The 21,062-nt window shown below is 35.7% G+C and overlaps 1 protein-coding gene across 5 annotated transcripts in view; it reads left to right on the forward strand.

Annotated features, from left to right (window-relative positions):
- Positions 1–21,062, forward strand: part of RC3H1 (ring finger and CCCH-type domains 1) — a 73,289-nt gene that overhangs the window by 45,829 nt on the left and 6,398 nt on the right. For 3 of the 5 annotated variants that reach the window (XR_011497994.1, XM_044757639.2, XM_044757636.2), the window contains exons 7-14: positions 387–519; positions 4,656–4,774; positions 6,267–6,379; positions 10,354–10,632; positions 10,969–11,183; positions 13,376–13,746; positions 14,243–14,410; positions 18,522–18,674. Coding sequence is in view for 4 of the 5 variants with exons in the window: in XM_044757639.2 (XP_044613574.1) it covers positions 387–519; positions 4,656–4,774; positions 6,267–6,379; positions 10,354–10,632; positions 10,969–11,183; positions 13,376–13,746; positions 14,243–14,410; positions 18,522–18,674 (1,551 nt within the window). In the remaining variant the exon portion in view is untranslated. The remainder of the gene's footprint in view (positions 1–386; positions 520–4,655; positions 4,775–6,266; positions 6,380–10,353; positions 10,633–10,968; positions 11,184–13,375; positions 13,747–14,242; positions 14,411–18,521; positions 18,675–21,062) is intronic. The other 2 variants (XM_070496821.1, XM_044757638.2) reach the window with 1 other exon arrangement.

The following is a 21,062-nucleotide window of genomic DNA, read 5'->3' on the forward strand; positions in this document are numbered from 1 at the left end:
TTCATTGTTCTTGCTATTGTATAGCATTACTCTAGACTGTATTTCCAAATTTCAATCATTTGGAAGGACCCCAAGAGCCAAACTAACATAGCGTTATAGAACATAAGATGGGAAGAATCTTCCAAATTGAGGAATCAAGAAAGGTCTCACGTTTGAGGACTGTGACAGCAGAGGGAAGAGAGTATACAACATGTCAAGCTGTGGATGCAAAGAAGTGCAGGGTTTGTTCACGTAGCAGGCAGTCCAATCTGGCCGAAGTGTGGGATGTGTGGGAGGATAAAAATTAAATTTAATAAGTTGCAGAAATGATTGTGATATTGTAAATAAGCTTTATTTAAAAAGGATTATCTGGCCTTTGGGAAAGTTAATGTTTATCTTTTTTTAAGTTGCAGACCCCAGCCTCTTTTGCACAAAGTGTTCAGGAACTAACAATTGCTCTCCAGCGGACTGGAGATCCAGCGAACTTGAACCGACTAAGACCCCATTTGGAGCTGTTAGCAAACATCGACCCTAGTCCAGGTAAACCTGAGGGAGGTTAACAGACTACCCTATGTGTGCCTCAGTGCTGCTCAATGATTCTTGTAATTATCTTTTGTTACATTACTCTAGAATTTCTCAGGATAGTTATTCTAGATCTTTTCTACAGTATTTTAAGTTTCTGGCCCCAGTCTTGTCCATCTGTCTCTTTATCACTTCAATTAATATTTATTTATACTGTGCTGTGCACTTCACCAGGAAAATAAATTCTCTCTGGGATCCTTTATATTTCTTCTTCTTCTCATCACAAAACTGTGCCGTATTTTACCATTCTCATCTCTTTTGACAAAACTCAAGTTTTCTCATTTTTTTCTGTGTCATGTGTCCTTAGTTGCATTTTCTTGGCCCTGTTTTTTCCTTCTGTACCGTATCTCACTCCATCAAATATCCTCTCTTGCATCTTTACTTTGTCAGCCCTTTTCATGCTCGTTTTCCTTGACCTGAAAATCACCCAACCTTCTATTTTTTGCCTAATACTTACATCTAAGATATTTTAGCTTGTATCCTGTTTCTGTCCTGTGTTTATTCCTATTACTAAACTAAAACTCTGAACAGTCACTAGTAATTTCCCAGTTTCTCATTTCAAAGTCTTCTTCTTAGTCCTAAAATTACTTGATTTGTCTTCAGCATTTGATAATGATCCTGACTGCTTCCTTGATATAGAATCTCTCTCATTCCCTTATCTTTTTGTAGCCTCATGGTTCTCTTCTGACCTGTCTGATTGCTGCTGCTGTGTTGGTAGCTCTTGCCTCTCCTGCCCACTAGGGAGTAGACTGGTGTGTTCTTGGAGTTTTGTTTTCTCTACACTTTCTGTTGATGGTGATCATTCATTCCCAGTGTAAGGTATTATCTCTTTTTAGATAATAGACTCCCAAATGTCTCTATCAGTATATCTCTTCATTACTCCAGACCCAATTTCCCAAATGCTTTCTGAGATTCTTCATCATCTCCTCTATGTGTTTCAGAGCAAACTCATCTTTACTTGATACCTGCTCTTCCTCCTGTGTTCTGTCTCTGTGTAAATGACCTCATTCTCTGAGATGTGTAAGCTTAAAACCTGAGTCTTTTGTCTTACCTCATATCTTTTCTCCTCTCACTTGCTCTACATACTATTTCCGACAACAGGACCTATCTGTTCTTCTTTCACCATATCCCTGCATCCTGTGCCTATTAATACTGCCTTAGTGAAGCCCTCATTCCTTTTCCTGAGACTAAATGCTTTCCATTTTCCTATACTCTCTTAATTCTTCCCATCTAGTCTGCTTACTGCTGCAAAATAAATCATGTCTCTGATCCTAATGTCTGCACTCAAACTTTCAGTGACACCCCACTGCTTATAGAGTAAAGTTTGGAATTCTTGGCTATGGCATTCAGAGCCCTCTAATTTCTTATCAGCCTACCTTTGTAGATTTACTGCCAAAATTACTTGATCAAACCAGATCAGGTCTATTCCTAGAACACAGTGATTTTTTTTTCACTTCTGTACTTTGATCATTCTAGCAATCAAAAGATTGCTCACTGCCACGTCAACCACCAACCTATCTACCTGCATCTGTGCCAATATATTCTGCTCTACTTGTGTCCTAAAAGTGGATAAACCGTACTCCTAGCTAAGGCCACCCTCTCCTCACATACTGATATCATCTTGTCAAGTATATCCCTCCCATATCTTCTGTTTCTTAGATCATCAGTTTTCCTTCTCTACTAGAGTATTTGTATCAACATACAAACGTACTGTTATTCCTCTCATCATAACCCACTTTTGACACCATTTGACATTCACTTCTTACTCCATTTCTCTCCTTTTTGTAGCACTCTCTTGAACTCACTCCAATCAGGCATTTGTCTGTACCACTCAATCAAAACGCTTTTGACAAAGTCACAGATGACTTCCATGTAGCTAATTCCAAACGTCATTTCTTGGTTCTCATTGTATTTGACCTGTTAGCAGCATTTAACAGTGTTGTTTTATGATTGATGGTGTGTTTTAAAATCTGTGAAATACAGTACATCTAGCCCAGACCTTCTTTGTGAATTCTTTTGTATATCCACCTGCCTGCTCAACATGCAACAGCTCTACTTGAATATTTAATAATTTCAAACTTAATCTGTTCAAAAGTGAATTCCAAATCCTTCCGCACACACCCATTCCTGTTAGTGGCAACTCTATCCTTCCATTTCCTCAGTCCAAACACCTTGGAGATATGCTCAACTCTTCTTTCTCTTATAAGGCACATCTGATTTATCAGCATATCTTGTAGGCCCTACCTTTAAAATCTATCCGGAATCCCTACCTGTCACCTTTGCTGCTACCAACCTCATCTCTGTGGATTATGCAATAGCTGCCTATTTTCCGTCTGGTTTTAGCATAGGAGTCAGAGTGATTCTATTACCCCTCTGCTCAAAAATTCTCCTGCACTTTCCATCATTCAGTAAAAGCCACAACCTTTACCATGACATCCTGGGTCTCACATGATCTAGTCTTCCTTTACCTCTCTCCAACCTTGTCTCCTACTCTTTTTCCACCTAATTCATTCCTCTCCGGTTTCATCACATGGATCATGCCAGGCACGCTCCCACATCAGAGCCTTTGCACTTGCTGTTCCCTCTGCCTGGAATGTTTTTCTTCCAATCTGTCTGCATGGCACACTTTGAAACCCTTCTTTCAGGTCTTGAATCACATGTAACCTTCTCAAGGAGGCCTTCTCAGGCTACCCTGTCTAAAATTTTACACATACCTTCCCACTCCCCTTTTTTGCTCTGTTCATTCAACTCATCATTATCTAAATACTTCATATTTTGATTATTTATCTTATTTATTTTCTGGCTCCTCTCCTTGAATGTAACAGGGATTTTTTCCCCCCTGAGGAAGTTTTGCCCTGAGCTAACACCTGTTGCCAATCTTCCCTTTTTTTTTGTTTGAGAAAGACTAGCCCTGAGCTGACATCTCTGCCAGTCTTCCTCTCTTTTGTATGTGGGTTGCCACCACAGCATGGCTGATTAGTGGTGCATGTCCACGCTTGGGACCTGATCCCACAAACCCAGGCTGCCCAAGTGAATGATGCATGTGGAACCTAATCACTGTGCCACAGGGCCAGCCCCTGGAGATCTTTGTTTTGTTACTGCTTCCCCAGCAACTAGAACAATACCTGTGACTTAGTAGGTGTTCCAAAAAATGCTTTTCTGTATGACTGTTCTCTTCACCTTCTCTACTTCTTCATTCTTTTTTCCTCTGGAAATCCCACGTGTCCTTCAAAGCCTAGTTCAAATGCCGTCACCTAGAAGTCTTTCAGAAGGTCTCCAACAGGAAGTCATCTCTACATCTGTGTTCTCACTTCATTTTATATTTCTTTTAGAGAATATTTTATACTTAGCCTTATGGCTAGTTTTTCCTTTATAAAATCACAGTGCTGGTACTGGACAAATACTTATTAAATGAAGCAGAGGATGTAGAGCAGAGTTGCTTTACATAATAGTTTTTTTTTTTTTAACTTTTTAAACATTCTGTTTACCAATACTTGATTTATACAGAATTTCAAAATGGACATTACAGGTGGCTGACTGTATGAATTTGTGTTTCGTCCATATTGTGTTGGTCTGCACAATATTCTAAATTTTTTAGGTGCCAACACTTAAAAACTGAGTAATTTTACATAAGAATCTCAAATTTCAGCTTTCCCTGGTATGTCTTTCCACCAGCTTTCCCTGGTGGTATATCTGGTAGTGCTGGCCTTGCATCTTCACGTAACGACAGTCAGCTAAAGTTGAATTGTAGCCATAACTTTAGGTGTGAGACATATCTGCATTTCAAAATAGTCCCTATCACTTTCTCTTGTCATTTCCAATACTGAGGGTCTAATGACAATTGCCATTTGTTGGCTGGCCTACTTAATTCCTTTCTGTTACCTTCCTTGTCATTATTTTAGTTCGCAACCCCTCTTTAAAAGAATATGTCCATTCCCTTAAAATGATGTTTAGGTGAATAAGCTGTTACCTGAAAAGCTATATGAACCTTAATTTGATTTTACTGTAGTACCAACATTAACGCCTTTATTAATTTAATATTGGGCAAAACATTGAATAGCATAGTTATAAAAATTCTTTTCTTTGTTGTGTAGATGCTCCTCCTCCTACTTGGGAACAGCTAGAAAATGGGCTGGTTGCTGTGCGTACAGTGGTACATGGGCTGGTTGATTATATCCAGAACCACAGCAAAAAAGGAGCAGATCAACAGCAGGTAAGAGAGACGTTGGAAACCTAAAAGTAAGCCACTGTGGGTATTCTTACAGACACTAACAGAGCCAACGAGATCACATGAATACTTTGAGACTGACTGTAGAAACCGTAAATTAGCTCAGTGTGGTTAGCAGCCAGTTACTGGATTCGCCTGGTAATTTTATCTGACAACAGTGGAATGAAATCATCTTTGTTGGTCTAATGTTGTGCTAGAATCATTTTTCATGTTGGATATAGCAGCATTTGATTCTGTGCTAAAAGTTATTTCATTTAGATAAAATTATTCTCTTTGGTTACTGTTACATTTCAGTTTGACAATAGGTATCACTGTCTAGGGCTAATGCTCTCTCTCTCTCCACTACTGTTCACATATTTGTAAAGGCTTCTTCTGTATTAGTAGTTTAACATTTTTCATGTATAATGTCTGTTATGCCAGTGAGCCAAATTTTACTCAAATATTTTTCAATGAAATGTATAGCAGTACAATATAATAGCTTATGTTATGGCTAGAGTTTTTCGTTTTACTCCCAATAATTTTATTTTGCCATCTGGATTTATGTTAGGTTCACTAGATTTTTTATTTTGTAGTAGTAAGCTTGAGAAATTAAAACTTTATTAATTTATCTGGCTTAAGTAAATATTAACGATAGATTGTGCAATATTCCTTTAATCTTTGAGAGGCAAGAAATATTAAAAATGTCCTGCTAAGTAGAATAATATGGATATGGTTTTCCTAATCAATCTAAGCACAGATCAGAGCTTTATTTTATGATTAAGAAATTAGAAACCTATTTTTAACTCCCTTTTCCATTAGACATCATGAAGAATGTAACAAAAATAATATTAACCTGTAAGTTCTGCTAATAAATGAAAAAATACATTAAATTTGATTTAACTTAGTGTTGTGTGTGATATGTCATTAACTCCCAAAAGCATCCTCCTGCCTTATCCCTGAGTTGTAAATAATAAGCTTCGTTTGTACTTTTGGGGATATTTTAAGTCCTTGGTATATTCTTCTGCATGTCAAGAATTGGTTACAGAATATTCTTCAGTGAAAGGGCCTATTGTAGCTTTGTGGTGTGTTATTAGGAAACTTAATTATAGGTATAGCTATACTGAACATTGTCCAAAACAAATATTAGAAGAGAGTTTAAACATTTGGAAGTCCTAAACCCCAGTGGTTTGTCCATTGTAAAATCTGGAAAGATCAGAGCCCTTATGAGATTTGATCAAGAACTTATATAGTGCTACATGTTTGAGAATTAATACAACATATCAGAAAAATCAGGACTAAATTCCTTTTCATTAATTTATTTGTTTTTGGACCCTCTGAGACTTCAGACAAAATGACTTTCCAGGACTTTGCTCTGGCAGTCAACATAAGTGTGTGAATTAGTCTGAGTTACTCATCTAGATTATCAGGATTCTAAAATGGCAACGTAGAATTTACGTCTTTTCTTTTTTAATGCCTAATGTTTTAATTTTGGTTTTAGCCCCCACAGCATAGCAAATACAAAACATACATGTGTCGAGATATGAAGCAGAGAGGAGGATGCCCTCGGGGAGCCAGCTGTACGTTTGCACACTCACAAGAGGAACTGGAAAAGTAAGAGTGAAAGTCATTAGACTCAGCCTTCTCCTAGCTTGTTATAGAATAAGGTAGAATCGTTAAGTAGAGTAATTTGCTGCCATTGAGAAATGCAGAAGGAGTAGTTGTATTCTCTTTATGGAAATGTGTATTCTCTTTATGGAACAGGAAATGTTTAGAAAGTAATACAGAATTTTAAAAAAGAAAACTGAAGCAGTTTCTTCAGCTTCCATTACATTGTGCCAACAAATAGGGAAACTATGCTTAACTAAATCTAGAAGTCAGTCATTTTCATTTCCCCCAAAGAATTAAAATTTTAAGAATTTTCATAAGTTTTAACTGACTCATTTTAAGTAATTGAATAATGCATTTCCAGTGGAAAAATTTGCCCTTTGCTCTATTCAAGAAATTATTTTATTGCCAGGCTAAGTTTCATACAGTTTCATAGATTCTTTCAAATTTCAAGGACCAGATAATTCCAATGATGTTAAATTTTCCAGCACATAGTAGAAAGAAAGGAAAACCTCTTCATTTTTTTAATAAAGCCAGTGTAATGCTAACACTAAATTTGACACAGATAGCACAATTAAAGAAAACTGAAGGGGCCGGCTCCATGGCCGAGGGGTTAAGTTCGCACGCTCCGCTGCGGCGGCCCAGGGTTCAGATCCTGCGCGCGGACATGGCACCACTCGTCAGGCCACGTTGAGGCGGCGTCCCACATCCCACAGCTAGAAGGACCTGCACCTAAGATATACAGCTGTGTACAGGAGGGGTTTGGGGAGCTAAAGCAGAGGAAAAAAAAAAAAAAAAGATTGGCAACAGTTGTTAGCCCAGGTGCCAATCCTTAAAAAAAAAAAAGAGAAAACTCAAGATCCATCTCACATATTGATATTTTTTAAATCCTAAATATTAAAACTTAGAATTCAGTACTACATTAAAATAGACACCATGAGTAAGTGCAAAAGTAGCACAGTATAATTACTATAGGTTAGAGAAGAAATACCATGTGGTCATATCCAAAGACGCCAGAAGGCATTTGAATAAATCCAATGTCCACAATAGGTCAAAATCCTTTAATAGAACAAAAATATCATAGATACTTTCTCAACAGGATAATTATTTCTCAAATTAATTGTATCTCAAAGCCAACAGGATAGCATGATACTTATAAAATATTAGATTCAGTTTCGTTAAAGTCAAGAGTAAGGCAACATTTTCTCCTAGTAAGACTATTATTTAACATTCTGGAAGTAGTTGTTAATATAGGTAAACAAGAAAATAGCTGTAAAATCATTACATGGAAAAACTCAAGAGAAGTACCAGAAACAAAAGAAATGAGAATTTAGTGATGCAGCAAATCAAAAAATTAGTTTACAAAAGTGAATTGTTCTCATATAAACTAAAAAGGGAAACATAACCAGTTAAAAAGTACAGTAAAATTAAAGATCCGTTTCACATTAGCCACACCAACAAAAAAGAAGTACCAAATAATAATCTGATAAGAAATGTTCAGGAATTAGTAACCTACCTAGGAATGTAAGAGAAGAACTGAAGAAATGAAGAAACATACTGTGATCTTGAATAAAACTTGGCATTATAAAGATTTTATTTTCTCTTAAACAGTAAATTCAGTGAAATCCCACTTAGAATCTTAACATGGTGATTATTGGAACTTAACGAAATCATTCATTTGGAATAATAAATACTTGCAGATATCCAGGAAAATTCTGAAAAAGGAAATCTTCAACAGAGACTAGGCTAATAACTGTTAACCTAAATTATGAGCTAAGGTGAAGATAAACACTGTGGTATTAGCTTAGGAGTACACAGATCAGTGCAGTAGAATAGAAAATCTCGAAAGCGTTCCAGATGCATATAGGAACTCAGCATGTGTACTAAAAGTGGCATTTCCCATCAGTAACAAGAAAGATGGCGATGAAACAACTGCTGTCCGTTTGAAAAATAATTAGAACTGGATTCTGACCTTTCTACCAAAATGAATTATAAATGTATCAGATTTAAATATTTAAGAAGGAAACCATAAGGTACTTACAGATTGTTGTTGTCGTTACATAATCTTATAATAGGAAATGGTTTTTTGAGAAGGACAACCCAGCATCTATAAAGGAGAAGATTGATGAATTTGATTACATAAAATTTAAAACTAAGATATGGCCCAAACACCACAGTTCGAAAAAAAAGACAGATTGGTGGGGAAATCACGTATAGAGGGCTGATGTCACTAACATAAAATGAGCTGCTACAAATCTGTAAGAGAAGAACCAGTAGGTATGTGGATCATGAACATAAATAGGCAGTTCACAGAAGAAATACGAATAGCCGGTAAACATGTGAAACTTTGTTCACCTTCACTAATTGTTAAAAAAAAAAGCAGATTAAAACAAAATTTGATATTTTTGAGCTGTCAAGTTAACAAAAACTGATACTACCCAGTGTTTGATGAGATATTTAAAAAGACATTTATTATCCGTAGAAGTTATAATAGTTTTGGAGCATTATAACAATTTCTAATGTGCATATATTAGACTTAGCAATTCTTCTGGTTACTCACAGAAGGGTACAAGTACATGCGCGTCATTACCTATTACTGCATTGGTTTAATAGTAAAAAATTAGAAACGACCTGCAATGTACTGATATAGGGAATATCCCAGATTACAAAGTGGAGGAAAAAAATTACTAAGCAGTCATATATGACCCTATTTCTGTAAATAATAGTCTTACATACATATGACCATTAAGCCATTGTATGGAGGGAAAAATCTGTATGATTATATACCAAATTAACAGTGGTTACTCCTGATGGGTAGTTTTTCCCCCTGGAAATTTGTCAAATATGGGAAACTTTTGGAAAAATAGCGTTAGTCTTATGAGGGTTTGTCTTTCAAATTAGTTTTTTAAATGCACTAACAGTTGCAAATAGATTTACTTTCATTATCGAGGAACAAGGATACTAGAGTCTGATGGCTTAATTTTTTTTGCTGTGGTGAGATTAAGAATCTACATGCCTTTAATACCACAGCATCTGCTAAAATTTAATCATTATTCTATATTGCTTATATTAACCCACTTTTTAAATGATTTCAGTTTTGTGTAGGCACGTATAACATCAGCATCTCTGAATCAGATCTGATACAAATTACTGTTCTTAGTTATTTAAAATTTTTAATGGAATAAATGGTCAATTTTTCTTAGTGCACGCTGGCTTTTTGTTTTATTCTTAATGTGTAATATAGGCTCACAGCCCAAAACATTTAGGGGGAAGCTAAAGTAAAATATTTCAGAAGCTGTCCTCTAAAGATTTTTCTACCCCCTCCTCCAATAAGTTTTAGAAGTAGAAATTTCAGTAAAAGTAAGTTATAGTACAAATATTAATAAGCATGATTTGTAATGTTACAAATACAGTCAGCCCTCTATATCCAGGGCTTCTGCGTGTGTGGATTCAACCACCCTCAGATTGAAAGGCCTATGGTCGTTGCTTCTATACTGAACATGTACAGATTGTTTTTTCTTGTCATTATTCCCTACACAATATGGTATAACAGCTATTTACGTAATATTTACGTTGTATTAAGTATTAGAAGTAATCTAGAGATGATTTAAAGTGTACAGGAGGATTGCTTGGGTTATATACAAATACTATGCCATTTTATGTAAGGGACATGAGCATCCTCAGATTTTGATATCTGTGGGGGGCCTGGAACCAGTATCTTGTGGATACTGAGAGACGACTGTACTCGTTATGAGGAATTTTATACTTAGTGTGTTTTGCTTGAGATTTTATAGAACACATACACACACACACACAAACACACAAAAGTTCTCAAGTTGATAGCTAGAGCCAGTGTTTCAGGAGAATTTCTAGAATATAATATGCTTGGAATCTTTTGCTTTTGTATCTGTTTCTTAAATAGGTTTTAGGTCTTGGTTTTGGTTTTGTAACTTTGGTGTGTGCCTTTGGTTTTTATGTAGATTTCGTAAAATGAACAAACGCCTGGTTCCCAGGAGACCCCTGAGTGCTTCTTTGGGTCAACTTAATGAGGTGGGCCTGCCTCCAGCAGCTATTCTTCCAGATGAAGGTGCAGTGGATCTGCCTAGCAGAAAACCCCCTGCTCTGCCAAATGGAATTGTGTCAGCAGGGAATACAGCACAGCTGATTCCACGAGGGACGGATCCCAGCTACGATTCTAGTCTGAAACCAGGAAAGATAGACCATCTGAGCAGTAGTGCCCCTGGATCCCCTCCTGACCTGTATGTTGTTTTTCCTAACTTTTACTTAAAGTTTCTTCTTAATAAACATAAAGTAGAGGGAAGAAAGGATAATCGGTGTTTTGTTTTTTAAAAAACTCATTTTAGGGGCTTTATATTGTTGTTTTTTCTATCTATTTCCTGTGCTAGTGACTTTTAAGACACAATTAGCATAGGTGAAATAAGATCAAAGGTTGCAAATTTTGTACAAGGAGAGACTGTTGGAAGAAACCAGTTTCCCAAATTGTGGCAATTTTTTTTTTCACATTTAGCAATTTGTGTACATTAGAAGTATTTTTGAGACCTTCAACTTGACTTGCAGAATTTTATTCCCATTAGGCTGGAATCTGTCCCTAAGAGTATATCTGCCTTACCTGTGAATCCACATCCTGCACCTCCAAGGGGGCCAACAGACCTGGCTGCTATGCCTGTCACCAAACCACTTCAGATGGTCCCACGAGGTTCTCAGTTGTATCCAGCACAACAGGCAGACGTTTATTATCAGGATCCTCGAGGAGCTGCTCCACCATTTGAACCAGCACCTTATCAACAGGGTAATGATCTTTCACTGACGTCACTCACTTTTCTTAGGAGTTATGAGAACTATTCCAACTAAGAGTGATCATTTTTACAGTAGCCTCCTTAAGATTAAATTAATGCATTTTTTAATACTTTGGGAAAAACTTGAGATTTTATGTGCAACTAAATAGTACAAAATATATGAGGTAGCAAAGCTATTTTTATAGCCTTTTGCCCTAACTACTAAAAGCAGTTGTATATTAAATATGTTCATATATTTATAGAAATAACAAGTCACCCAAGTAGACAATGGCAATTTGCTAAGGCAGTATGTATTTCCTGACCAAAATTTTCTTCAAGCATGAATAAAGACTTTAATATTACAGTGAGTATAAATTAAACCCACACAGTACATTTTTCTTCCTTTCACTTATCACCTAATATTTTTCTGGGCCCTGTAATATATATGAAAAATTGCAGCCTATATACTTTTAGAGCGTTTGTAGTGTAGAACCAATATTAGTAAAGAATAGAAAACTATTTATGAGAGTATGTATATGTATGTGGGAGTGTGTGTATGTATGTTAAAAATTAAGTGTTCAGTTATAGTAGTTAATCTTAGTGTGGTAGAAATTAACTACAAGACTCAAGGGAGATGATTGAGAACTTGGGGAATCAAAAAGATTTTATGGGGCCGGCCTGGTGGCTCAGCAGTTAAGTGCACACTTCCACTTCGGCAGCCTGGGGTTCAATGGTTCAGATCCCGGGTGTGGACATGGCACCACTTGTCAAGCCATGCTGTGGCAGGCGTCCCACATATAAAGTAGAGGAAGATGGGCACGGATGTTAGCTCAGGGCCAGCCTTCCTCAGCAAAAAGAGGACGATTGGCAGCAGATGTTAGCTCAGGGCTAATCTTCCTCAAAAAAAAAAAAGAATTTATGGAAAAATGCCCTAAATAGAGGTATTAGAAAATAGAAAGGAAAATTTACAAATGGATTGCAAAGAGAGTCTAGAGTCAAGGAAGAGTAAGGAGACTATTGTTAATGCAAGTGTGATTGCTGAGGCCTGGATTAGTATAGGTTGGAAAGAATAAGAAGGGATTTTAGAAAATAGACAAATTTGAAAAATTAGCCAGTTTTAATGATAATAGTAGGTGTGGAGAATGAAGGAGAGATGACGACTGAGGTTTCACAGATAGAATTCATATGAAAAAAATGTACAATGATTTTTAAACTAAAGTGTTGGCGCTCTCTGTCAGAGACGGTCTAGTGCTATTATTTTTTAACGTGGGATAGATTAAAGATGTTCATTTCCTTTTCCCAAGGCTGCCTTAATTTTGAATCAGAAATGTCTTCTCTACTTCCAAAAAAATAGTTTTAAATTGATATGGCATTATTAATACATGTAAAAATATAAAAGTTGATTCATATCTTCCTTTTGACCATCCGTTTCAGGAAAAACCTGACGACTTTTGTTGAGGTGACCTTAATGCACTGTATCAGTCAGAGTTCAGCTGCAGATAGCAGAAGGCATTCTAGCAATATGAAGCAGAAAGAGGTTTAATGCAGGGAGTTTAAGTGCCTCCAGAATCAGTGGAAATGCTGGAAGGCAGGCTTAAGCCAGGCCGGCAGGAATGAGTCCCAGAACTAGCTGCGGGAAGAACCTGTTAGAGTGAAGACGCAGTAGAAACAGGAGACATCCGCCCAACTGCTACCTCCAGGATCGCGGCACTTGAGGCCAGTCTAGATCGGGAAGCTCTTGCTACGACTGTGGTCTCAAGAACTCCTAGAGCTATGAAGTAGCTGCTAGGTCTGCACCAGCAGAATGGATCTTTTGTGTGCCACATCTCTTTCCAGTTAATTCAATTTCACACTCAAAACATGCAAACGAGTGATTTGTGGAATCTGAGCCTCAGAGAAGTGCAGTTTTTTGCTTTCCAGTATTTGCACTGCATTAACACACACCAGAAAGATGGGCAAACAATTGAGAGAGCCAGTCTACTATTGTAGGTTATAAATAGATTAGTTTTTTCAATGACTTTTAAGGATAATTTTTGCTCATTATTTTTCATAAAGCTAACCTGACTACATGAGCAGAGGGGAAAACTTCTAAAGAAATGAGTGGATTGTTAATTCTTTAGTTTTGAACTATTTTAAAAGGGAAAGTATTATATAGAAAAATAGGTTAGTTTATTGTTGCTTTTGGTTCCTCTTTTGTGTTGTACAGGTATGTACTATACTCCACCCCCGCAGTGTGTGTCCCGCTTTGTCCGACCTCCACCATCTGCTCCTGAACCTAGTCCTCCCTACTTGGATCATTATTCACCCTACCTCCAAGATCGTGTAGTAAATTCTCAATATGGCACACAGCCACAACAGTACCCTCCTATGTACCCACCACACTATGATGGCCGTCGAGTATACTCTGCTCAGTCTTATGCAAGAGAAGAGATTTTCCGAGAAAGTCCTATACCTGTTGAGATTCCACCTGCAGCAGTACCATCGTATGTACCAGAATCCAGAGAAAGATACCCACAGATGGAGGGTTACTATCCAGTGGCTCCTCATCCAACTCAGATCAGACCTTCGTACATCAGAGTATGCTGTTTTTTTTTCTTATTACATAGATTTAATTTGATTATTGCTTGCTGTGATTTTTTTTTTTTTACCTTTTTGCCATGATAATAACTCTTTGATCAATTCTTTTTTATAAGAATGCTTCTCCCCTGTTTTTTGAATCTTTTCATAATTTGGATCGGTTATTACTTTTTTTTTGTTAAACTGTTAAAGGGAAAAAAAATTCCTACCCCAAAACCACTAACCCTCCTTAGTTTCTGAACTTTAGATGATTTTATTAACATTTCTAGATCTATTTGGAAGTTATGATCTCTAGCTAAGAAAAAGAAACTTAAATTTAGCTCTTCGGGAAATCCTGAGAGGGTTTTGGGATTTTCTTTTGCTTTGTTTTATTAAGTCTTGGTATTTCCATGTGTTAAGATGAATGTAAAAGCTGCTTCTTACTTGAAATGTGTGCTAAATGAATTAATGTGTTCTCGAGTTCTTTTTCAACTTTTACTAATCTTTGCCTTTTCAGGAACCTCCTTGCAGCCGGCTCCCTCCTCCTCCCCAGCCCCATCCTAGTCTAGATGAGCTACATCGAAGACGAAAGGAGATAATGGCCCAGCTAGAGGAAAGGAAGGTTATCTCTCCACCTCCTTTTGCACCTTCACCAACATTGCCTCCTACCTTCCACCAAGAGGAAGTAAGCACATCATTTTTAATCTCATTTTATAAATTTTTCCTTTGTTGGTGGTTTGTTGTGTCCCGTTTAAGTAATCTTTGCCTATTCCCAAGGTTATGAAGATATTTTCCTGTGTTTTCTTCTAAAAGGTTTATGAACCATTCAGAATTTATTTTTGTATGTAGTGTGTTAGGAGTCAGGATCCATTTTTTCCCCCAAAAGATACCTCATTGATCCAGCATCATTTAATGAAAAGACCATCATTTCCCCAGTGCCCTGTAGTCATCTTTATCATAATCAGGTCACCTTTGTCATAGTCAGGTAACTATATATCTTTCTGGACTCTATTCTTCTATCTTGTTTCATTGATGTATTTTTTCTATTCTGGCACCAACACCATATTGTTTTAGTGTAGTTTTATAGTACATTTTAATATGTGGTGATGTATGTTTCCTAGTTTGGTCTTCTGTAGGATTACGTTTGCTCTTCTTGATTCTTGGAATTTCCAAACGCATTTTAGCATCTGCATGTTGATGTCCATGAAAGTATCTGCTGCAATTTTTATTAGGATTACATTGAATCTCTGGATTTGCACTGTCCAGTATGGTAACTACTAGCCACATGTGGTTAATGAGTGCTTAAAATGTGACTAATCTGAGTGCGGATGTGCTATAAACATAAAACATACACTGGATCTGAAGATTTAGTACCCCTAAAGAAGTAAAATATTTTATTAATATATTTCTATTAATTACATGTTAAAATGATAATACTTTGGATGTATTAAATTAAATAAAATGTATTATTAAAATTAATTTCACCTGTTTTTATTTTTTGATGTGGCTACTAGAAATTTTTAAATTACATATGTGGGTCTCATTATATTTCCACTGGACAGTGTTGCTTTAGATCCATTTGGGGAGAAGTGACGTCTTTCCAATATTGAGTCTTCAAGAACATGGTGTACGTTCCACTTACTTGGATCTTCTTTAATTTCTCTCAGTGTCATATATCATATAGTTTTCAGTGTCTTGCATATCTTTCATTAAACTTATTCCTAGATAACTGATGTTTTTTGGAGCTATTATAAATGGAACCCTTTCTGAAATTTCATTTTCTCTTTGTTATAGAGAAATTAAGTAGATTTTTGTGTATTGTTCCTTATATTCAGCAGCCTTACTAAATTTCCTTATTAATTCTAGTATTTGTTAGTGGATTCTTTTGGATTTTCTATGCATACAGTCATGTCCTCTGTGAATAATGACCATTTTACTGTCTTCTTTTCATCCTTATATCTCTTCTTTTTTTACCTTGTTGTGCTGGCTAGATCCTCCAGTACAATGTTGAAGAAAAGGGATGATAGCAGGTATTCTTGACTTATTTCCAGTCTTTGAGCGAATGGAGCTTTTAATAATTCACCATTACAACGTTTGCTGTAGGGGTTTTTGTAGATAATCTTTATCAGATTAATGAAATTCCCTTCTATTCTTAGTTTTAGACTATTTTTATAAGTAAAACGTCAAAGATTTATTTAACTGAAGAATGAGAAAAACAGCAGGATGCTAAAATTGATCAAAGAATAGGACAGGTTAATATAGGTAGTGAAAGACAGAAAAAAAGAACACTGAAAGTTGCTAGAATAAACTGGTTAATGTAATGCAGAGCAATAAATCATAATTTGGGGGCTCATCTTCCTTGTATTTCTACAAGACAGTACTGATAGTTATCTTGAATGAATGTTGTCTTACTTTTTAATGTCTACAGATTCTATAGTGGTGTTCATTTTTCCCCTTCTGATATTGGTAATAATTTTTTCTTGGTCAGTCTTGCTAGGGATTTATCACTTTCGTCTTTTCAAAAAGCCAGCTTTTTGCTTTGTTAATCTTATTTATTTATTTATTTTGATTTACTGATTGTATGTACTGCCTCAGCTTAGAACGTGCATATATGTTTTTTTAAAAAGTCAAATAGATTCTCCGCAGGGTTGCAATTAATACTGTGTAAGGAAAATGTCTTACATCCTTTACATGTAGAATTTTGATTCTAAGCAACATTGCTATCTGACAAATTATGAATAATAAGCAATGAAAATTGAAAACTTAAGTGCATCGCATAGCATATAATAAACAGTAGTCTTTTGAGTCCATGAAAGTGATCTACTAGCTTTCATATCTAAACACTTTGGATGAATTTTCCACAGTTCATGTGGGTTAATAAGTAAAGTTGTAACATCTTCTATTGTGATTTTACTTGTAAAGTATGACATTACATGATAGTTGTTTCAAAAACTATATAGTAGAGACACCCTAGAATCTTATTATGCCATACTGGTTTTTTAAATATGGAAAGTAATATGACACTGTGAAAAGTGAGCTAGTTTTGGAATCGCATTTATTTATCTTTGAGGTTCAGCTGTGTCGCTTAGTCTGCGATCTTTTGTAAGTTGCTTAGCCTCCCTGAACCCTGAGGCTCAGGCTTCCCCATTTGTAAAGCGGGTGCAATAAAGCCTACCGCATAGAGGTGTGGTGAAGACTACATAAGGCATAAGGCATCTGGCACATAGCGGGCGTTCAGTAAATAACAACTGTTTGTATTTTTTATTCTTTTACTTCAAATAAATATTATAATAATGCCTGGCTGTTAAGGAACTTTATCTAGGATTATTTTAGTTACTGACATACAAAGCTATATATTTAAACATCAGTTCTGACTATAAGCAACCTACTGTAGTTGTACTGAATTTATGCATTATAAAAATACATAACATAGAAAGTTCTCAAAACCCTATTTTCTATATCACTGTCAGTTTATTATATGTTTCGCCTTTGTATATGTATTTCAACTTTTCTGGCATGAACTAGCATATCATTATTATTTTTTAATAGGATCATTTAGTAGTATATCTTGAGATTTTGTTTGTGTCTTTTGCGTTCTTTTTATTTTTCTTTACTGTAACGAATTGTTCTGGATGTCTTCCTATGTCAGTGTATAAATTTATCTCGTTCTTTTAACAGCTGCATAATACATTATAGTTGGAAAAAATACTCTTGTTAGTAGGTCATGTCTTTAAGAAGCTAGCTGTTCTACATGAAGTTTGTAAGTGGAGGAGAAATAGAAGATGGAATTTTTTAAATAGAGGTAGGACAGAAAAAGAAAGAGGTTACCAAACAATAAAAACAGGAGTTATAGTTGAAAATGAGTATTTGTGAATAGCAGACCCTCTGTCAGTGCAGAAGACCAATAATGATGATTCAGAAAGGACAAGATTTTTCTTAGTATAGGGGGAGGCACAGAGCCACTTAAATGTACCAGTTGCCCCTAGGGTATCAGTATATCAGTGTATGTATCTGTGGTAAAGCGAAAGCAAAATTAAAGTTCTAGTTCCAGCACTGCCCTATACTGTTATAGCTTTGGTCAGATCACCAATGTGTCTCATGGACATGAGGAACATATAAGATGGTGTATATAAAAGTACTTTGAAAACTGTAAAATATCACACAAATGTGAATGCTGCGATTTTAGTAAAAGTACCTTAGACCTAGAATAGCTATTCTCTTATTACCTAATTTCAGAACTCATCCTGAGAAAATAAAATTAGGCATCTTATCCTTTTCACTTCATTGACTCAGCCTAAGGACCAGAATATATTCAAGATATGAATTATTGCTGTTAAAGAGTTTTCAGTAAAAAAGTTATTGCATCATCATGCACTATATAGAACATTTTAAATTACGTTGTAAATAGTTTTTAATGTTCTTGTTTATTTGGAATGTTATTGAAAGAAACATTGAGGAGAGTCTAGTAAAACTAGGGCCTGGTACTTATTTGTTTAAGTGTTGATTTCATCTGTTGAAAAAGAGGATGAGCAAACCTCCTCAAAAATCCTAGCTTAATTCCTTGAAAGACATTGAGATACTTCTTTTTGACCCTCCGCTAACAAAGTGTAAAGGCTAAACATCATTCTTCACATTACAGATTTTTCAGTCTACAAAAATCTCATATTGGGACACAAATCAAATAACCATCACTGTGTTGCTTCAGCATAACGTTCTAAGAAATTCTTGCTTTCTCTATGTTGCTATTCTTAGACCCATTTCCTATTTTGTTTCTTTTTTTCTCCCCCCATGTGTAGTTTTTGGAGGAAGACTTGAAGGTAGCTGGGAAATACAAAGGAAATGATTATAGCCAGTACTCTCCCTGGTCATGTGACACCATCGGCTCCTACATTGGAACCAAAGATGCAAAACCCAAAGATGTTGTGGCAGCAGGGAGTGTGGAAATGATGGTATGTGTAATAACTAAGCCATAATTAATACAGATCAAGATAAGCCAAATAAATTATCCCCCATTATAGTGTAGACACAAATAATTGAGCTTTGCTTAAGATTTCAGGCCATATTCTATACTGTGTGATTGAATTATATTTAAACAGTATGGTTTTTTGTTTGTTTCTTTCAGGTATAAGTAAAAATCTTTTAATACTTATCTAGACGAAGATGAGTATTTATTATATTTCTTTATAGCCAGCAATTAACCCAACAGCTGTTTAGAACCAAAATTAAATTATTTTGCATAATTAATCAAAATCTTAGATTGCTTGTCCAAATAAGTTATAACTCTTTTACAGCTCTTGAGGTTTAAACAACAAAGTTGAATCTAGTGAACAGTAGTAGTATTTGAGTCAGAATTGCAGCTACTTAGCTTCAAGTTAGCTGTGGTGTACTAAAGCTTATTAAGCTTAAACTGTTTTGTTTTTTAACAAAAAATAATGTAACACTGGTATATCTAATACCCAAACTTAAAATATCTCACTATTTTATCTTTATTGCTTTTTTATTTTTTAAAGAAATAAAACTTTATAGAAGTAGTTAAATCTTCCTAAATATACCTCCCTAATCTCATTTTTCTCCCTCCCTCCTTCCCTGGAGGTAACCTCTATCTTGAATGGAGAGTTTATCATAATTTCATGGATAATTTTATACTATTCCTAAACAATTTTGTTTTGCATGTTTATAGACCTTGTATATATTATATACTTGAATTTACATTTTCATTCAGCGTTGTTTTTGAGATGTATCCAAATTTATACCCATAATTTCATTCATTTTAACTGTTTTCATCAGATACTATTTTGTGATAGCTGATGTCATATAACAAAAATATATGTAAATTATTATTCATTTTCCTAGTGATGGACATTTAGGCTATTTTTAATGTTTGCTATTATGTACAGTGCTACAGTGAACAATCTAGTGTTTCTCTCCTTGTGTACATGCATGAAACTCGTGCTTAGAAAGTAATAGCTGGGTTGAAGGATATGCCTTGACTGTTGCTCTCAAACCATTTGTCCTTATTAACTGTAACAAGGTTCCCTAAGTTATTATATAGGTTTTCATAGACAAATACTTGTCCACGTGGTTAAGAGAAGACCAATTCTTGGTATTAGAAAAGGAATAGTTGGATGCTAATACCACTATAAATGAGTAAAATGATATCTGTAGCATAAATACCATTAAATGCCAGCCCAAAAAAAAGAGGAAGAAAAGGATATAGAGGAGGAAAAAGCGAAAATGAAGCTTTTGTTTTTCTTTTTTTTTTTTTTTAATTTTTGTTCCTTTTTCTCCCCAAAGCCCCCTGGTACACAGTTGTATATGTTTAATTGTGGGTCCTTCCAGTTGTGGCATGTGGGATACCACCTCAGCATGGCCTGATGAGCGGTGCCATGTCCACACCCAGGATCCGAACTGGCGAAACCCTGGGCCACCGAAGCCGAGCGTGTGAACTTAACCACTCAACCTTGGGGCCAGCCCCGAACCTTTTGTTTTTCTGTGGTGGGATTAGGGAAACGTTGTTAGGCCATAGGAAACAGCCTTCTAAGAACAGGAATGAGATGAGGAGTTGGAGATAGAGAGGAGCCCTTGCTTTGTATCTGGCTTTCACAAAGGGTTATTATATTAAAGTAACATAAATATTAGCAAAATAAAACTCATTTCCTTAAATCAGTAACGGATAAAAGTGTCTGCTAACCTAACCTAATTATATACTAGGTATAATTGAAAATCTCCCATACAGGTATAAGAAGTCTAGCCCAGTGTTTCTCAAATATTAATGTGCATATAAATTGCCTAGGGGTCTGTTAAAATGCAGGTTCTGTTTCAGTAAGACTAGGATGGGACCTAAGATTCTACATCTCTAATGAATTCCCAGATGCTGCTGCCGCTGCTGGTCCCTGGACTACTTTGAGTAGCAAGGGTCCAGCGATTAGATTTCCATTTCCATTTTTCTCGGTACTTATTTCTTTCTGACTGGAAGCCCTTTGAAAAACCTGTGGTGACACTTATATTTTTAAACATTGTTTTTCTAACTGTTGAGTTTTGAAATTAGTTGAGTGGGTCATGACGAACCTTTATTTAAAGAAATGAATTGTAATAACAATATAAATACTAGAGTACATTACATATAGTAAGGGTAAAGATGTGTTATGAAATTTTATATTTGAATGGGTATATGTACTGGATCATGATGTAAAGTATATTTCTTATTGTGGGGGAGTGGTCAAAGTTTTAAAAAGTGTTTTATATGACAACCAAAGTTGTCGTAAGTTTTAGTAAGTTTTAGTCTTACCAGTGAGAACATTGTACGCTTTTTTAACCTTATTACAGAGCTAGAAGAA

This window comes from Equus asinus, chromosome 25 (genome assembly GCF_041296235.1).
Source record: "Equus asinus isolate D_3611 breed Donkey chromosome 25, EquAss-T2T_v2, whole genome shotgun sequence".
NCBI classification, from domain to species: domain Eukaryota; kingdom Metazoa; phylum Chordata; class Mammalia; order Perissodactyla; family Equidae; genus Equus; species Equus asinus.